Source organism: Wyeomyia smithii, chromosome 3 (assembly GCF_029784165.1).
Source record: "Wyeomyia smithii strain HCP4-BCI-WySm-NY-G18 chromosome 3, ASM2978416v1, whole genome shotgun sequence".
NCBI lineage: Eukaryota > Metazoa > Arthropoda > Insecta > Diptera > Culicidae > Wyeomyia > Wyeomyia smithii.
The window spans coordinates 48,929,198-48,947,272 of record NC_073696.1 but is presented as its reverse complement, the minus strand read 5'-3'; the positions used below and the strand labels follow the sequence as shown (position 1 = coordinate 48,947,272).

Here is an 18,075-nt window from a genome sequence, read left to right as displayed (position 1 = left end):
ATCGGTTCATTAATCCGCTCATCAACTTTTCGAGGGTTCTCAGCAGCAACAACTTCTGGATGTCCAACCGTATCCTCCTCGAAGTGCTCGCCTCGTATACGTTGTTCAGCCGGGCGCACCTTGTATTAGGGAACGAGAGTGAAACATGGCTGGTGCCAATAAAGTCATAGTTAATTCAGACGAACTTCTCGTCCGACATCCAACCGTTTTGCCATCTGCGATACCAAAATTGTTTAGGCGATTGAGCACAGTTTCTCAGTTATGTGTTCAATAATCAGAGCGAACTATATACATTGTTTTATTTACTGGTATAGTAGCTTTGAAATAAACTTATGCTGACATGGTTCACTCTGTCTGCACACTATAAACTATGATATTCGGTCAACTTAGCGACATAATCAAACTGTCGAAAAAACACATTTAAATACACTGGAGTGTGTGAAACTTATCAGATGCCGATAAACAATGACAGTTAGCTTGAAAATTCTTTTATCTGCTCCATTTCTCCAACATGTGACCGGTTTGCAGTCGTTATCAACAGGGATGCCGAGTCATTTTGTGAAAAGCCTTCACGCTCCGCGAAAAAATCTCTTCACATGTCTTCCTACCCGAGGCTTAGGAAAATCTTGATCCAATGCCACCATAAACTCGTATTTTTTGCCTTTCTCCTAGAAAGGTATAGCAATCACTGAAAAAACCAAAGGTATGAAAGTGCTCCAAAGGGTCGAATCTCGTATATCAATTGACTTAGTTCGACGAGCTGAGCATTTTCTGTATAAGTGTTTGTGTGTGTTTGTGTGTGTGTGTGTGTGTGTGTGTGTATGTATGTAACGGTCTCCCAATCTCACTCAATTTTCTCAGAGATGGCTGGACCGGTTTAAATGAAACTGATCGCAAATGAAAGATCTATTTGCCCCATAAGACCCTATTGAATTTTATTGCAATCGGATTTTTAGTTTCGAGGTTATGTATCAAAATGTGAAAATCACAAAACTTTATTATCTCAGAAACTACACAACCGATTTGAACAAAATTGGTATCAAAAGAATAGGCTTGTTTTTTGAACCATTTGTAAAATAATTTTATAAGGATCGGACATGTGGTTCAAAAGTTATGTAAAGAAACGTGTTTCAAAGACTGTTTAAACTCACTCACTTTTCTCAGAGATGGCTGGACCGATTTTCACAAAATTAGTGTCATATGGAAAGTCTTGTTGCCCCATGAGACTATTGAATTTTATTGTTATTGGATTTTAACTTTGTCCGTTATGTATAATAATGGGAAATCAGGCTATGACAAGAAACAGGTTTCTAAGACTGCTTGAACTCACCCACTTTTCTCAAAGACAGGTGGACCGATTTTCACAAAATAAGTTGCAATAGAAAGGTTTAGTTGCCTGATAAGACCCTATTGAATTTTATTATAATCGGACTGTAAGTTTGTCTGTTATGTATCAAAATGTAAAAGTTATGAAACTCCATTATCTCAGAAACTACACAACCGATTTGAACAAAATTGGTTTCAAATGAACGGACTGTCTTCAAAACCCCTAAATAACGAATTTTATGGTGATTAAACATGTAGTTCGAAGTGTATGAAAAGAACATGTTCAGGACACTTTTTTAAATTCCCTCGTTTTGCCAAAGATGGCATGACTGATTTTAACAATGGTGCTTATTACGTGAGTCACTTCACGGTGAAATATATTTCACTCTCACGCTAACTTCACTTTTTTAGACCTATTCCCGATTCCACCTCAAGTGAGGTGACAAAAATCACCTCCGTTGAGTGATATTGACAGTGAAGTGAAATTGAGAATAGGACAAGTGAAATGAGATTGTTTCCCAGCTCGAAAATCTCTAAGTGCAAGAAAGTCGTTTTTTCCGTTTTTTAGATAACACCAGATCTTGACGTGTTCTGCATTTCTAAGACATTCGGCATCAAAAAAATGTTTTTTTTTCGGAATCGAAAATTTCCTGAACTAGTTTGCATTTCTTTCATCGGGCAAAAAAAATGAAAATTTTACCGCTTTAAGGCACGGATCAAATTCTGATTCGTTTCGTTACTGAAGAATAAGTCCAATATTTATCATTAGATCACAAATCAATCAACTTTAAGACTTATGGCACCTTCGTGGAATCATTTCACCGTTCAAAATGGTCGTGAAATAATTACAAGCGAAACGTCGCTTTTTCCGTTCTCACTTCACTGATATTCCCGACCAGAAGAGCATAACAAACTTAAAACAAAGTCCTATCTACGTGAGATACAAGTAACACAACCTGATCTGATTTTGTTTTGATAATTGATCATCATTAACATGAATATATCTTGATAAGATATGATATCAAATTCTGTGATAAAGGTGATTAAAAGTGAAATATGTGTTTTACGAGATATTTTCATCCAATTCCAAATCAATTTCTACCAGTTTTGTTTTTTTTTTCTAAAACACCTTTTTTTTTCATTTTCAAAAATTTTGTTGGGTTTAGTCTATTTGTGTTCGAATCTTGCAAATAGATACATAGATTCTTAAAATTCCTTCTGAAGTTTCCACTGTCACACTTACACATTGTCGAACTGTTTCATTGAGCTATAATAACATGATATTCTTTGAAAGTACATAGAGAAATATATTTTCAAAAAGTTTCCGAACAGTCATCTTCTCACCTACAATGTACAATTGTCCTGCTCTATCAATAAAAACGCGTAGCACGTTGTAGAAAGAACCATTGAGAAATATATAGGAATCATCATATGCAAATTTTTGACATTCTTTTTTCCCATATATCTTAATTCCTTCATAATAACATTTTCCTATATCGTTAGAATCTGATTCACTAATCGTGTCATCAGCAGTAATATCATCCTCAAGTGAAGCTCTTAAGGAAGGATCAAATTGAATGGATTTTGCTGGTAAATTCCATAATCTCTCTGTCCATTGGTAAATTGGAGAGCTAATTGGTACACACGTGTGATGAACAATATTATTAAAAAAAACTTAGTTGCCAATTGAAGCACTGGATGGTTATTTGATGTATGATAACCTATAAACATTCCGTTGCCATTTTCATAAGGGAAGAGCGAAAAATTCCATAGTGCACCTGAATAAAAATAATAAATCTATGCTTGATTAGAGCAGAAAAATTGAACGAAACACTTACATACCCGAACTGACAATTTACACAAAAATAGTTTCTTTCCATTTTGCACGGATCCGGAAACTGTTTTGCAAACGATGTGAAAGATTGTGGAAACGGCGTTCGTTTTGCCAATGCGTTGAGCATGCTCAATAAATCCGCTAAAGCATTCTGGGTGAGTTTATGCTTAATGTAAAAATGAAGTATCATGAAGAAAATATCGTTTGGATGCAATTTGTTGGCAAATTCTACAAAACTGTGTTCATTTTCCTGTAATATTGAAAACGACTTAGATTTAAAAACTAATGAAGGTTATTATCTCCATTCATTCAACAGCATGCAATATACGTTGTCATCTGTTATGCCAAGTAATAATACATTAAAAGGCACACTACATCTCTAATGCAGTTTAAAAATAGCCTGTTGTAGATGATTGGAGCAAATTCCAAACAATAAATTTTTGGTAACAATATGTGGTGTGTATCTTCTAGCCTCGTCCATGGAACACTACTACAAAGTTTCAATCTTACATTAGTACTTTTTAGCTGATCATCCGTCTAATCACCACTTACAGATTTGTCACAATTTTCTCTGTCAACAGTACCCTAAAATATGTAAAAAAAAAATTGTATCACTCTATGTCTTCGCTATAGACTCTCAATAAAACTCACCAACCATTTCAAGTTCAACTGAGGACTGATCAACTTCTAAATTAATGGAAGATGCATTTTCATCTCCAGGACTATCGAAGGAATTGTCATTTTCGTCATTATCAGTTATTTCCATGCTGTCAATTGTATCAAGGGAGCAGTTTTCAATTCGCGGGTCGTTACCTTGTACTTTTAGTATATGTGTTGTATCAATTTCATTCGTATCTGTTGTTAGAAATCGGCTACCGGAAGCTTTCTTTCCGTACGACATTTTTGCCTGAAAATATTCATGCTTCATGCATTTCATTTAATAATTAATGTATAATTTTAATGCTAACCTTTTTTGTGTATTTTTTTGTTTATTGTATCGCGCCAATGCTGCATTAAGCAGTAATGACGCGGCCTCCGACCCATTTTATTGTTGTGTTCACTTTTTTTGAAAATGCACAAACTAAATTTTTCGAAAATCTTTTTGAACTATCTAGACTCAACGATGCAAATTTCGCAAAACAACAGAAACAACAACTGATCCACCAGAGAGGCCAGATGATTTTTGAAATGTTTTCGCCCAGATAAAAAACAAATCTGATCACAAACTTCACTCGCTTACCTAAAGCAGGTATTAGACGAAGCAAATTTTCGGTACGGATTTTATTTGCACAAAATAAAATCCGTACTAATAATAGCAAATATTTGCTTCGTGTAATACCTGCTTAAAAGAAAAACGAATCAACTAGAAATACTCAAAAAATCGCCAATTTGGCAACAGGGTTTTACATGTCAGAGGTGCCAGTTACCTTCTCGAAGCGCAATGTTGAAAAACTTTTTGATTCGACTCATATTATCGATGATGAGGATGAAAGTCTCGAGAATAATACAGTGCATCGCAAAACCTATGAAGGTGTCAAAATTTTTGTTTATGCCTAATTTTATACACTTTCACCACAATTGATCATTATTTTGTTAACTGTACAAAAGGTTTGTGAACCTCTGCTTAAAATTCACTGTGAGAAATCAATTTTGGAGCATTCTTAGATTATTGGTTAGCAATAGAACACGGAAATTGCATAAAAATCAACACGTCCTATATTGTAGCTGATTGCAATACCTCTCAATATGGTGTTACCTCACTTTTTCGTTTGGCCCGGATTTTGACAGTTCGATTGGCTCAGATTTTGACAGTTCATTTGGCTCACAACCTTCTCTCCGCCTATCTTTCTCTTTCTCTTTCGCTCTCTCTCTCTCTCTCTGAGTGTTGCTAGGAACAACCGAAGCTGACGGCGTGTGACGACCAAAAATATCACCGCCTCCATTTTGCTGATAATCAGCGAGAAATTGCGAAAATCCTATTATCGATTTAGTTGAAACATGTAGTTGTTGACTGGCGACAATTGATTTTACGTACATTATACCTTACGTCGCAAATAGTGCGCTGTATAGCGCATCTGATGTACTATATAGCGCACTTCTCCCGACGTAAGGATATTCAAAGTCGCAGTGAAAAGTCGCGCGCAACAAAAATCGTGTTTTCGATTTAGTGCTGCGACGTTAATAATGAAGTTTTAAAAAACAGCAAACGCGTTGCCTTTTTCAGAAACCTTCACTAGTATCAATAACACTGGTAGACTAGGAACTAGACACTATTGATATATTTGCAAGTAACTATTGATATATTTACAAAGTATTTACCGTTGCATTTTCGGGCAATCCTCTATCTATACCGAAACTTCTTGACGTCACATTATCGCCGGTGTGATGTCAAATATGACAAATAAACGATAAGTATTAAAATATTTCAACCGATATAGTATAATATTACTAAGATATTTCTCAAGAACATAAAGGTGTCTAGCCCCTAGGCCTGAGCAAATACCATCAAACTGGCAACTGTGGACATCAATCAATATTCATTTAGGGATGGGAAATATCGAAAAAATTGCCTATCGATAATTATCGATAATTTTGCGACCGCAATCGATAATTATCGATAATTTGACAGCTAGAAACAGTTGCAGAAAAAAAACAAATGTTCAGTATAAAAATAATATGTGTACGCTGGTCTTTCAGAAACCGAAAAAGGTTTACGTCTTGCAGAAATTGGTTCTTTTAAGCATAAAATGGCCAACGTATGCCTCGATGCAAGGACTCTACAAGCAGAATGTTGTAGAACGTGAAATGACCATGGTGGAGGAAAAACAATTTGGGCGGAATGCATTAGGATTAGAGTCGCCAAGGCACAACAACAGATCATCCAACCAATAGAAAGCGGCGGTGGACCACAGCAACAGGACAATGCTTTTAGTGGCATCGAAAATAATTTCAACTGGATAAACAAAGATTGTGGCAACAATGATGACTTCCAAAGCAAGAGGAGACGATTTCAAAGTTTATTGGATAAAAAATTCTCAACAGTGATCCGATACGCAGAACGTTCCATTTGTTTCATTGCGATTTGTGTTTTAATAGCTTTTTTCAACTTGGTGAATGGATTTGTCACTGTCTTGTATAAAACTGGAGTTTAAAGCGTAAACCTAAAGTATTGAGAAGTTAATGTAATCAAATATTAAGAGAATACTTCGAATAACAGTTTAACAAGTATATTTCGTAGTTTGGGATTCGTCTCAACGTACACAAGTACAACTTTTTTACTCATAAGTATAAGACATAAGTAAGATTATATCTAAGAAATCACTGTGTTAAAATATCATAGTAATCTATTCATTAAAACAGTTATAAAACAACTCTCCCTCTAACTACATATAATGTACTAAATTACATTACATATGATGTATTCAATTTCTCGTGTGTGTGTCGGTGTGTGTGAGTGTGTCAGAAGTGTCGGTGTGTGTGTCAGAAATGTCGGTGTGTGTCAGAAGTGTCAGTGTGTAGGCGTGTATGTATGCGTGTGTATGTATGTGTCAGTGTGAGTGTGTAATTTATAAAATTTCTTATTGCACTACATTTGCAAAAATTTGAAGTTTTCATTAAGAAAAACTAGCTGTTCTGCAAAAGTTGGAGTCAATCTCGCTCTTTTATCAGTTATTGTGTTACCTGCGGTCGAATTTACCCTCTCGGAGGGAACGGACGATGCGGGTATTATCATGAAACGTAGAGCAATTGCACTTAGTGCTTCGCAAGCTGTATAATTGGTCCAAAAGGAGAGCACATCGGTGGTTTCATTTGTTATGGGATCTTCAAGGTATTTATTTAAATGAACGATTGCCTGTGCTGTTGAGTGGATCGAGCGATCATGTCTTGTGAACGTAATGTTATTCAAAAAAGTGTACTCTGCTATGAACAAGTAAAACATTAAAATAACACTTAGTCTGTACGTAACAAGTTTTTACCTCTTTTTGAGACACACAGCACGGGTTCTATTGATGATGTACATTCAATGTGTGTTCTATTTTGTGTTGCCATTACTGTTTTTAGTTCTTCCTTTAATTTCTCAGCCATCATGCGGTAGTTAGATTCAGATATAAATCCATGTTTTTTAAAGCGCGGATCTAGTATAGTACTAAATCTGTGTGAAAAGAAAAAAAAATAGGATTGGCATATTGATTAAACATTCAAAAACAATTATTACAAATACTCAACACTTAAAAAATAAATAACATAAAACAAATTAACCTAATTAAGAACTAATTAAATGATTTAATTAATAATTAGTTTGCCTACGTGACATAAAACGTTACCAGAACCTCGCAAACTTACCCTGATGCTGTTCGAGTTTCATACTCCAGCATTTTTTCTCTCGTTGAACTAACCAGTTGCTTTAGAAAACAAATTGCCTCCTGGCTGTCGATGACGACCTTAGCGTCTTTGTTGTTCTCTGATACTTCAAATACCGTCGTTTCTTCTTCTACTACCTCATTGTCTGACAAACTTAGTAAACTGTTCAGTTCCGTAAGAATTTGTTTGGTTGTGGGTATAATAAGGTTTACAGTAGGATAAGAATCACCGCTTAACTTGGTGGTGGCCTTGACGAATGGTTTTAATATGGCTAGAATTTGTGGTATAAGGTGTTTTTCGGCAGGTGTAAGGTCCAACTCCCACTTGCCACATTTCGATAGAACGGCAAATAGTGCTTCTCCGATTTTCCATATGCTCTCAAGCATATAGTATACGGAATTCCAACGTGTGTTGTTCGGCTGACTAATTTTGGTTAGCTGACGCTTGGCGTTATGCAATTCTTGCTCAAGGCTTCGGTTTGCTGAAGAGCTATGATGGAAAAATGTTGCGATTCGCTTGCATTTGACAATAACATTATAAACGGAGACATCGCAGTTTTGAACATTATCGTTATCATCGCAGAAAATTTTTTCAACAAAATCCTCAGTTTCTTTTGAAGAAAAGGATCGTTCTGTTTTTGATATTCCAACCATTACAATTCTCTGAATTTTGTGGGCGGCACAAGGCATGTGTCTCATCTGGAATTGTTCATGTAGTCAATAAAAAGTAGAGTCACTATTTCAATAACAACTATAATAGCCTCTATTACAGAAGACAAGGCGAGCAAAATGTTGTTTTAGAAAACGCGAGTGAAACTTGGCTGGTGAATAATTTTCCGGGAAAGCGGATACTTATCTTTGGTTTTCAAAACCTTGGTTGCAACGTGTCCAACTTCAAGATTCTTTGAAAAAGTTCATTGGAGCTCCATGTGGTAAATTCATTAATCCTGGACCCATTCTGAATACCGCGTTTTCCCGCGGAAGTGGGCACTATCGGAATCTCTTTCTCTCCAGTGAGCTTGTGTCGGAAAAACTTAAAGCAAGTCAGATTCGAGAGATATTTCAGAAATGGTCTCGTCCTCGGGGTAACCTAAGTATACTACAGTAACCAAGCATACCACAGTAAACGTGACAGGGATGATCGCGTTTACTGGGGCATACTGAGTTTGCTCAAATGTACGGAGGTTGGTAACGCGGCATTACGTGATTTGTCAAACCTCACTGTGGCCGTAGCCTTACATTGTGAAATTACAAAATACCAACCAACTGTGATTTCAACATCTGAATATATGACATTCAAAAATATCTGTTACGGTCCGGGTTGAGAGCGATTCTGAAGAGTATCTATCTCGGAGCTCGCCGCTAATAAAAACAAAAACACTAATACTAATAAATAAAATCAATATGACACCAATTAAACTAAATTGCAATTCAAAATAAAAATTCATTACTAATACCGAGGTGAAAATTAGAACTCAGAATAAAATAGTATACTAGTGTGTAATGCTAATATTGTTAAATAATACTTCAGTGCTAGTATGAGTGACGGCACGTTCCCAGCTCTGACGAAACATTTTTACCTCGAATTTCCTCAAAACATGAACTAAACAATTCCGGATTACTTCGTTATTAGGGCGAAACTAGATAGGAAAGCAAGACAACGATTCGCCCTTAACATCAAGTAATTCAGAATTGTATTTTTGTCAAAAAAATTTTTTACCTTCATTAAATCACATGCGGAAATCATGTTACTGCCGCTGTCTGTTACGGCGCATACGACGCTTACACTCGGAAACCGCTTGAGAATAGTGATGGGAAACTTATCGATACTTATCGATAATATCGATAAATGCTGGTCATCGATATTATCGCTAATTTTTTGACGTTAACGATAATTATCGATATTTAAGGGTGAGCACAAGTCAGTGTGGTAGGCTACTGGAGGAGACCCAAAAGAAGGAGACCTCACCTACCCTACCCCAGGAGTTGCTTTTGCCGCTAGATCAGGGGCGACTCGTCCATAGGTGCAACCTGTGCAATGCACATGGGGACTTCAGGCAAAAAATGAATCTAAAATCCAAATTCATGCTCTTATTTTCTTATTTTTTAGTTTTATTTTTGAATAATAACAAAGGGAATTACTTGCTTTTATTCGCGGATAAAATTGTAATTACTTCCCCAAACTCTGATTTTCAGAATTTATAGTTGAACAGGTAGGTTCAGCAGCCACGAGTCGCCCCTGCGCTAGGTATTTGTTGAGTGCTGCTATTCGACAAGATTTAGCATTGTTGGGGGTGGTGTGAAGGTTCGCCTCGGGTGTCACTGAGTTTCTGAGAAATAATGGTAGCTAAAAAAGTATTTATAGTTTTTAGTTTCCTAAGAACAGATGAGTTCGACAACTTAGTACTGGAGTACTTTGAAAAAATATCCAAACTTTTTGCAACATCTCATAAAAAGCAATGATACGAAATTGTAATAAAATGCATTTTCTTTGGCTTGCCAACTCTTATAATGTGATGGACATGCATGTGTTTGTGTGTTTTCGTTTCCAAGTTTTGGCCATTTAAAAATTGACAGAATTTTGCCTGCATCAATTATTTCCTTTATTATACAACCTTCAAAATGAACTTCGGCTTGAAACTACTTGTAGAAAGCACTCCTGGCGTAAAACCCGAAGACTTTCCAAAACAAACTGTTTAACTCGTACGGTTGTTTGAATTTTCATTTGCAGTATCGTAAGATTTGTCATTCAAGGCCTTAACACAATGGATACGTTGCGGCTGCGTTTGCGGCAATTTGACAGTTAGCCCATACATTTACTGTCACATTGACGTAAACGCAACGCAAACGTATCCATTCTGTTTGGGCCATCACTGTCTCTGTTTTTAACAAATTTATATAGCAAAATTGCATTTGTCGAATAACGTTTGCGGTAAAAAAATTGACAAAAATTGCCGATTTTTCATGGGTTTTCCTTTAATTTGTTAGCAAAAAAAATTGTCAAACTCTAACTGGGATGGCGAAAAAAGTGAAGTGTGCGCGTTCGAAGAATGGTACCCCGCCGCGTCGAAAATGGGCATCGTGCGGCACTTTGTGGACGCCGGGTATGCCGGTTCTGGCATCTACAACATCTTGACACTATTGGACAACGATCAGAGCATCGAAAGAAAGTCCGGTTCCGGGCGGCCAACGACCCTGAGCGACAAGAAGCTTCAAAGGATGCTGAAGAGGAAGACCGAGGGAAAGGTGGCTAAATTGCTGCCTGCACTTGGCCGAGAGGTTGGTGCTTGCTCTAAAACAGTGAAAAAGCATCTGGAGAACATGGATATACATGCAGGAAGCGGCAGTCCCGTTCACTGGTCTCGGAGCGGCAGGCAATGACGCAGCGACAGCGGTTGAATAAGATGGACAAGTCGATTTTCCCGGCAAATCGCGACGTGGCAGTGGTATTGGACGACTAGACCTATCTCACCCTGGATAGCAACGACTAGCAAGGTTCTTCGTATTTTACCTCCCCCACGAAGGAAGTGAGCACCTAGGTAAAGTTGATTTCACAGACCAAGTTCCCCAAGAAGGTGCGGCTGTAGCTAACAATCAGCGAAAAAGGGATGTCAAAGTTGCTCTTTTTTCGCTCCGGGCTGGCCGTGAACGGAAAAATTTATAGTACGAAGTGCCTGACAGAAGTTGCGTCGTTCATCAAGAAATACCATAAGCGCGAAGACACAGTGCTCTGGCCAGATTTTACGTCGGCCAACTACTCGAAGCGATCGGTGGAGGAGATGGAGCGGCTGAATATCGATGTGGTACCGAAATCGGCGAGCCCGCCCAATGTCCCCACCTGCTTCCCATCGAGGATTTCTGGGCGAACTTGAAGCGCAAGATCTATTCCAACAATTTTGTCTCGAAAACGGAGGAGGAATTAATAAAAAAAACGAAGAAAGAGCCTTACAACATGGCTGCACGCATGTTTTCGTCCGCCATGGCGAATGTTCCGGTTAACTGCCGGAAGGCTGCACGCAAGGGCGTAATATTTTTTTGTGAGGAAGCTAACATGATAACCTTCCATGGGAAATTTATCCAACTCAATTATCCGTCCTAACTAGTTTTTTTTTTTCATCAGCATCTGAAAAAAAATTTTTTTAACGCAAACTTTAGCTGTCAAATTATCGATACTTATCGATAATATCGATAAAAGCTCCGGAATTATCGATTGTTATCGATGTCCGTTTTGGGCGATATTTACCATCACTACTTGAGAACTGAGAAAATCAATTCCTTCAAATTTTTACTCGTCGAACGCGACGGTATTGGTATCACACCTAATGTCGCAGTTGAAAGCTTTTCCTCGAAAATAAAATGTCCAGTTACCACCAAGTATCCTTGTGTTGTACGGCTAGTCCAGCCATCGTATGTTATGGCAATAAATCTGCAATAAACAGAATACAGAAAAAATGAAATGCATGCGAGGGAAACATTGCTTTGCTGGATAAACATCAAAATTTATTTCGCTGGCTGAATTGCTGGTCTTACAGCTTGGCAAAATCCAGCGAAATTTTTCTGGTTTTCCGCAAAAATAAATGTGTGTGGTATTTAACACATATAGTTTATCATTGGAAGTAGAAACAAGAAAATTGTTCCTGATTTACTTCCAACAAATCATGTGAAACTAAGCGAATCAAAAAAAAAAAACTTACTTGATAGGTTTTAAGATCTCGCCTATATGTTGTACAGTTTTCTGATACGCTTGCTCCAACAAAACGTCTCGTAGGTGTCTCCTGCTCGGTAAACAATACCGCGGATCGAGAGCATGAACGAACTCGGCGAACCCGTCGTCATCAACTACGGCCAACGGTTGTATATCTTTCACTATAAAGCGAACTAATGCTTTGTCCAATTCCTTTTTTTTTTTGAGAAGCTGGATTGTACGAAATGCCGCTTTGCTTGATGTATTTTCTCATCGATGTTTGTTTTTGGTGATGCATTCCTTCCGCATTGTCTCTGAAAATGAATGGAGTTGATAATTTCACTCTTAAGACTTCTACCAAACATGAGATCTATAAGCTTTTATGAACTGAAATAAAAACAAGTGATAAAAATACTACAAGTAACGATTACTTACCTCTCATCATCGTTAAAACTTGAATCAGATGACATTCGATTTCCAGATTGTGCTTCACGTAATTCAACCGGGTGATGCGATTGCAAATGATATCGTCGGTTAGTAGTGTTTCCACTACATGAGAGCTCTGTTTTACATCCAGCAACTTTGCAACGAAATACATTACTATTACCTTTGTTAATTTTTTCGAAGAAGCCCCATACAAATGACCTCTTCGTTCTTTTTTGGGCTCTGCAAAAAAAAATATTCACCATCATAACGTTGTGGTATTTACTATAATACTTATTCAACTTATTAAAACATTTAATTATAAGACTTACGTATTCTGTGACATTTTTCAAAGAAAAAAGTTGCTTTCGTTACATACAACTTTGTCGTACTGCTGCCAACTTTAAGAAGATTAGAATCACCGCGAAATCACGAGTTAAAGTGAGCAAACATGAATATTTCTCAATTTTCAAACAATTCGCGACTAAGCTCAAAAAGATTTTAGAGGCTGCTCACACTCCCGTAAACTCTCGTATAGATTGTCAGAGTATGCGTGTTGACAAAAGCAAAAATATTTCTTTCCTTTACTCTCTTATGCGAAAAACCAAACAAATATCAGCAGCTTCGTAGTCCCAAATTGTCCTGTCATCGTTGTTGATATTTGTTTGGGTTTTGCGTGAGATAAAGTAAAATTGAAATATTCGTGCAGTTTTGCAGGGGATTACGTGTAAGTGCGAACAGGCATCAGAATCGTTTTCAGCGCTGGTAAGGTTAATTTGCTTAGCTGTTTTGGCATCGCTGCGGATGGGTGCGTAGGGTGCATGCGAGATGATTATCGATAACTATCGGTAACGCTTAAAGCTTAACGATTCTATCGATAGCTGGCAACTATCGATATTATCGATAATTATCGATAGGTTTCCCATCCCTATATTCATTATATTTCTGAACAGAAGCAAAAGCAAGTGCGTTAGCTTATGTCCAGTTTAAAGTACAGTTTTCAGTGCTTAGTGCGGTTAAGTGATATTCTTACGATGGGCAAAACTCGCTCAAAATACGTTTCTGCTGCTGCAAAAAGACTGCAGGCAGCGGCGAATGACAAAAAATTTAATGTTTTCAGCGGATTCACAGGCTGAAAATGTATTTGTTTCCGAGAAGAAAAGTGGAGCAACGAACAAAATGGCTACCAAGATTGATTCTCCAGAACCGACTGGCTCTTCAAAAATGAAGCACGAATTGAGAAAACATGAAAAAGTAGCATTGAGCCGTCGACAGTTATATTCCTCAGTTAGGGTTGATTTATTTTTGCTAATTGCCAGTTTTAAACGTGCTTTTTTTGTATAAACTACGCAAAACACGATTCAAAAGAATATATTGATTTCGAGAAAAGCAAAAAAATGGTGGTAGCCCCAACAGATAATGAATTCAAACCTACACCTAAATTCAAAAATTCTGGAACATCCGTACCGAAGAAGCTGGAATCCGAACTTCGTCAAACAACAGTTCCGAGACAATTTGTTTCACCCGGTAAATCATGGAATTGATATCAGTACTTTCACCTAATAATTCATTTTCATTGCAGAGATTTCTCCCCACAAACAACAAAATAAAGATAAAACTGATTTGGCTGATGAATCCATGATGAGCAATGACTCAGTTGACCTGTTGACCAACACTGACAGTGATACTGGAGCAGAGAATCGTAAGTTTGCATTTGTTGTTTTTAGAAAAGTTTAGAGATTGAGAGCAGTTGTGGATGTGTTTTCAGAAACGGCTGGACTGATATGTTGCCCTTTGAAAATATGGCTTAACGTAATGAATATCAATTGTTTCAATTATCAAAACAAAAGTTATTTCATTTACAGATCATGGTGAAGCAAACCAATCAAAAATGGATCGCCTGATTAGACAGAACACAGTTTTAAAAAGACAAAACAACAAACTTAATGGATGGATCGCATTTTCAGGTTAACTGACATTCTCAATGCTAAAGTTTGCGGGGAGCCAACGGACATGATTTTCACGGAAGTGTTTGGGTACCCCGAGCTCTCTCGGGCGATTCTCGGAGGCCGCAACGAGCGACTGCATTTTCGTAAAGCTATTGATGAAGGAGCTGTGGCCAATAGGCTTTAAAAATAGATCAGTAAGTGGCCGTGGTTCAAATAACCCGCGTGGCTGCCCATCTCAAAAAACTACTGTTACAGAGGCAGAACAGGTGTCACGACGCGAGCCACTGACACCTGAAAAGGTTAAATACGTAAAAGGTAAAAAAACAATTGCTTAGCTCTATCTAATCTAACAAATTTAAACATTCTTCAGATCGTTTGATTGAACATCGAGTATTTCTAGGAGATCCTCCCGCGATTGCCAAGCAGCGAGCAGATGAATGTGGCCGACTAATGACTCGCGTAGTATCGTACTATGGTGCTACATAAGTAATCTAATGTTACTGTATCCTGGAACTGGAGTTTTCCTAAGGATAATTGGCATTGATATTACCTTATTTGTAAACAAGTCTGCAATGAATCTAACTTTAATATTGCTATATTTAATGAAACTTTCGTAGAATTTCTTAAGCTATTAACTTTTATATATTGCTACATTGAATAATACGATAATACTTGTATAGTTTCTCATGCTATATTTACGTTTATAATAAAATGAATCGATAAATAAAATACTTATAATTAGACCTGTGTTATCTATTAGAATCAAAATAAATTATATTAAGGTGAGTAACAATATAACAATTTAATATCAGAAGCAGTAAAGATTTTAAAATTCTGTAGTATCTCAAGTTGTAACAATCTTGTTTTGTGTCTATCAAGATATGTTATAATTAAAACTCCGGTTGTTACTGGGCTGTTATTCACACTATCTGCTGTTGTTATGAAGATGATATCGCTCTTACAACGGTTGGTATGTGTTTGATATTAGCAGAACATTTTTTGTTACAATACTTGTTATTTTAACAACTAACGGGACCATATTCAAAACAAAACCTGACAGTTTTTATATCGTAACAAATTAACAGCAGTAGTTACATTTCTGTTTCACCTTCCTGATCGGGATGACACTCGTAGGTGCTAGGTGGAGTCACTCCACGGTGAAATCAGAGTGAAGTGAATGAAGTCCTATTACGGGACTCACGTAAGTGAAAAAAACGTCGCAAGGTGACATCTGCCGTGAAATGTGGGTTATTATGAGTGTCATATGAGTGAAGTGGAAACGGAAAAAGCGACGTTTCGCGTGGAATTATTTCACGACCAGTTTGAACGGTGAAATGATTTCACGAAGATAGGAAAGTTTAAAAATCGATTGATTTGTGATCTAGCGGTAATATATATGGGTCAGAATTCGTGAAACGGATCACTTAAAATCGCGATGTCTAATTTTATCAAATAAGTATTAAAAACTTCAAGAGTTTCACTCGGCAAGTTGATTTTCCAATTTTTATTGAATTTGAGTAAATTTACAAGTTGTTATTGTCATTTGAAATTTAGGTCAAAATTGTTTTTAAACAGACATAGCTTCAAAAATATTGCATCAAATTCGATGAAATTTTCACAGCAGATGCATCCTGAGTTGTAGTTTACGAAAATATTTTTTTTTTGAAGAAAAAAATATTTTTTCAATAGTAGCTAGTTAAAACAATATGTTGAAAATCTATGTACTGGGGCACTGGAAAATCTGAAAAAAATCACAAGTATTTTTGACGAAATTTCGAAACTGCCCTGAAAATTTCGCGGTGGTGATATTTTTTGACCAAAAGATATGGGCCTTCAAAGTTGGTGCCGCAACGCATTTTTTCAAGCGAGAAATGCTCCTAAACCAAGTTTTCTTCAGTTCTCATACCAAAAAGTGCACCATAATGGCTAAAAGTAATAGCACGGGCGATCTTAACCCGCTGATGCGTTCTGTACGGTTGTCCCCTAACTAAATTTTGCATTATTTTTTTAGTATTGTCCTTTCACAAAAAAATTAGAATGCAGGGTATTTTTAAGAAAAAGAAGAAGCAACACCCGCAACTGACAGACATCTCAAACACTGGTAAAAAAGTGCTGTAAGGAATAGCACTCGATACACGTTCAACTGGGGATAGTTAAATGTTCGTAATTGAAATACAAAAATATCCGAATAAGTTTTATTCTCTACACTTCTTAGTTAATTTGAGTCTTTTACATTAAGCAGACAGTATATGAAGTAGAGAACGAAAATTAAGCGAACTGGAAATATGATATATTTCCAGTTCGCTAAATTTTCGTTCTCTCTACTTCATATACTGTCTGCTTAATGAACTTGCGTGTTAACGGGAAAAAAGCCGTTGTTAAAAATAGAAATTCAGTTCGAAAAATAGAGTCTTTTTATTTGTTTCTTAGGTTTTCGTTTGTCTTGATCGAGCAAAGAATATCATATTCATCATCAAAGGCATGTACGATTTATTGCCATCAGCGATGGGCACCATTTCACCTGTTTTTAGATCGGTTAGTGAATATGATTCGACAACATCGGGTACGGGTTTGTTAAAGTTCGCATGCTTTTGGCGATTTGATGTATTTATCACAACAATGCCATGATATATAAAATAAAAGTCGTGGGACAACTATGTCTATAAAGCTCAATTTTGAAGATGCAGGAGACAGACATAGAAACGATGCGCTGTACACTTTTGCGGTACTGGAAAACATCTATGTTAACTCAGGAAACAAATTTTCAAAAAAAAAAGACTTTCTGAAGCATAGAAATTCTCAAGCTGGAACCAACAGAAGTTATGGGGAAACTAGGCCTTCGAATTTCGTTTAGCGGTAGGGTTCAGAAGCTTCGGTTTTTCGAAAAATGTCCTCAATGGTAAAAATAAATTAAAGCTGAGTTTCCCAGCTGAAAAATATATAATTTTTTTTTTACCACAAAAGGTCAAAATAATGGTCGCAGTGGTCCAAATCTCACAAAAAAAAAACACTAGATTTTAACGTTTATTACATCTCTAAGGAATTTGGCATTACAATTTTTTTTTATCGAACATTTTTTCATTGATAAAAAAGTATAATTTTACCCGCACGACTTCCCGAAGTCCAATTGTGCTGAAAATTAGAATAGTGACTTCTTTCGAGAAGACGAAACTCTTGAGCCGTACCTCCAAATCTCTGAACGAAATTCAGAGGTCTTTTTCCCATATATCTCATCGACACATTTTTTTGCTGAGGTTTTAACCGGCGGTCATTCACCAGTCAATGAAAACTATATTATATTGCATACTGTTTAAGCAACATCAAATAATGGATTATAACTAGTTTATTCGTAGAACATTCTGATTGCAAACCATATCAATGCGGCTCTGCTGCATAGTCGAGGGCAAGGAATCAAGGCGGCTTCTATGCTATTCAATTTCAATTGAAGTAAATTAAGAGTGCATACGCTTTGTCAAACAAGTTCATGAGTCGCATTTT

General features: G+C 36.8%; 2 protein-coding genes and 2 long non-coding RNA genes across 6 annotated transcripts; 1 reads left to right on the top strand and 3 right to left on the bottom strand.

The window, feature by feature from the left end:
* Positions 1-1,439: 1,439 nt before the first annotated feature.
* Positions 1,440-4,317, bottom strand: LOC129731846 (uncharacterized). Of its 2 annotated transcripts, none has more exons than XR_008729102.1 (5): positions 4,129-4,317; positions 3,812-4,067; positions 3,713-3,745; positions 3,169-3,650; positions 1,440-3,104 (listed from the first exon to the last, which is right to left on the bottom strand). It is a non-coding gene; the product is annotated as an uncharacterized LOC129731846 (long non-coding RNA). The 2 variants fall into 2 exon arrangements; XR_008729103.1 differs by having other exon boundaries at positions 3,816-4,067.
* A 2,080-nt stretch (positions 4,318-6,397) lies between these two features.
* On the bottom strand, positions 6,398-9,299 carry LOC129731845 (zinc finger BED domain-containing protein 4-like). The gene is made up of 4 exons (XM_055692188.1): positions 9,242-9,299; positions 7,505-8,220; positions 7,138-7,313; positions 6,398-7,078 (listed from the first exon to the last, which is right to left on the bottom strand). The coding sequence occupies exons 1-4, from the start codon at positions 9,266-9,268 to the stop codon at positions 6,747-6,749; spliced, it is 1,251 nt and encodes a 416-aa protein (XP_055548163.1). The 5' UTR covers positions 9,269-9,299; the 3' UTR covers positions 6,398-6,746.
* Positions 9,300-11,788: 2,489 nt separating this feature from the next.
* Positions 11,789-13,532, bottom strand: LOC129731844 (uncharacterized). The gene is made up of 4 exons (XR_008729101.1): positions 12,961-13,532; positions 12,641-12,871; positions 12,216-12,519; positions 11,789-11,947 (listed from the first exon to the last, which is right to left on the bottom strand). It is a non-coding gene; the product is annotated as an uncharacterized LOC129731844 (long non-coding RNA).
* On the top strand, positions 13,471-15,181 carry LOC129731843 (uncharacterized). Of its 2 annotated transcripts, XM_055692187.1 has the most exons (5): positions 13,471-14,155; positions 14,211-14,330; positions 14,397-14,440; positions 14,494-14,892; positions 14,948-15,181. In XM_055692187.1, the coding sequence occupies exons 1-4, from the start codon at positions 14,026-14,028 to the stop codon at positions 14,530-14,532; spliced, it is 333 nt and encodes a 110-aa protein (XP_055548162.1). In that variant the 5' UTR covers positions 13,471-14,025; the 3' UTR covers positions 14,533-14,892; positions 14,948-15,181. The 2 variants fall into 2 exon arrangements, 1 of the variants encoding a protein (XP_055548162.1); XR_008729100.1 differs by lacking the exon at positions 14,397-14,440 and having other exon boundaries at positions 13,477-14,155.
* The last annotated feature ends 2,894 nt before the right edge of the window (positions 15,182-18,075 follow it).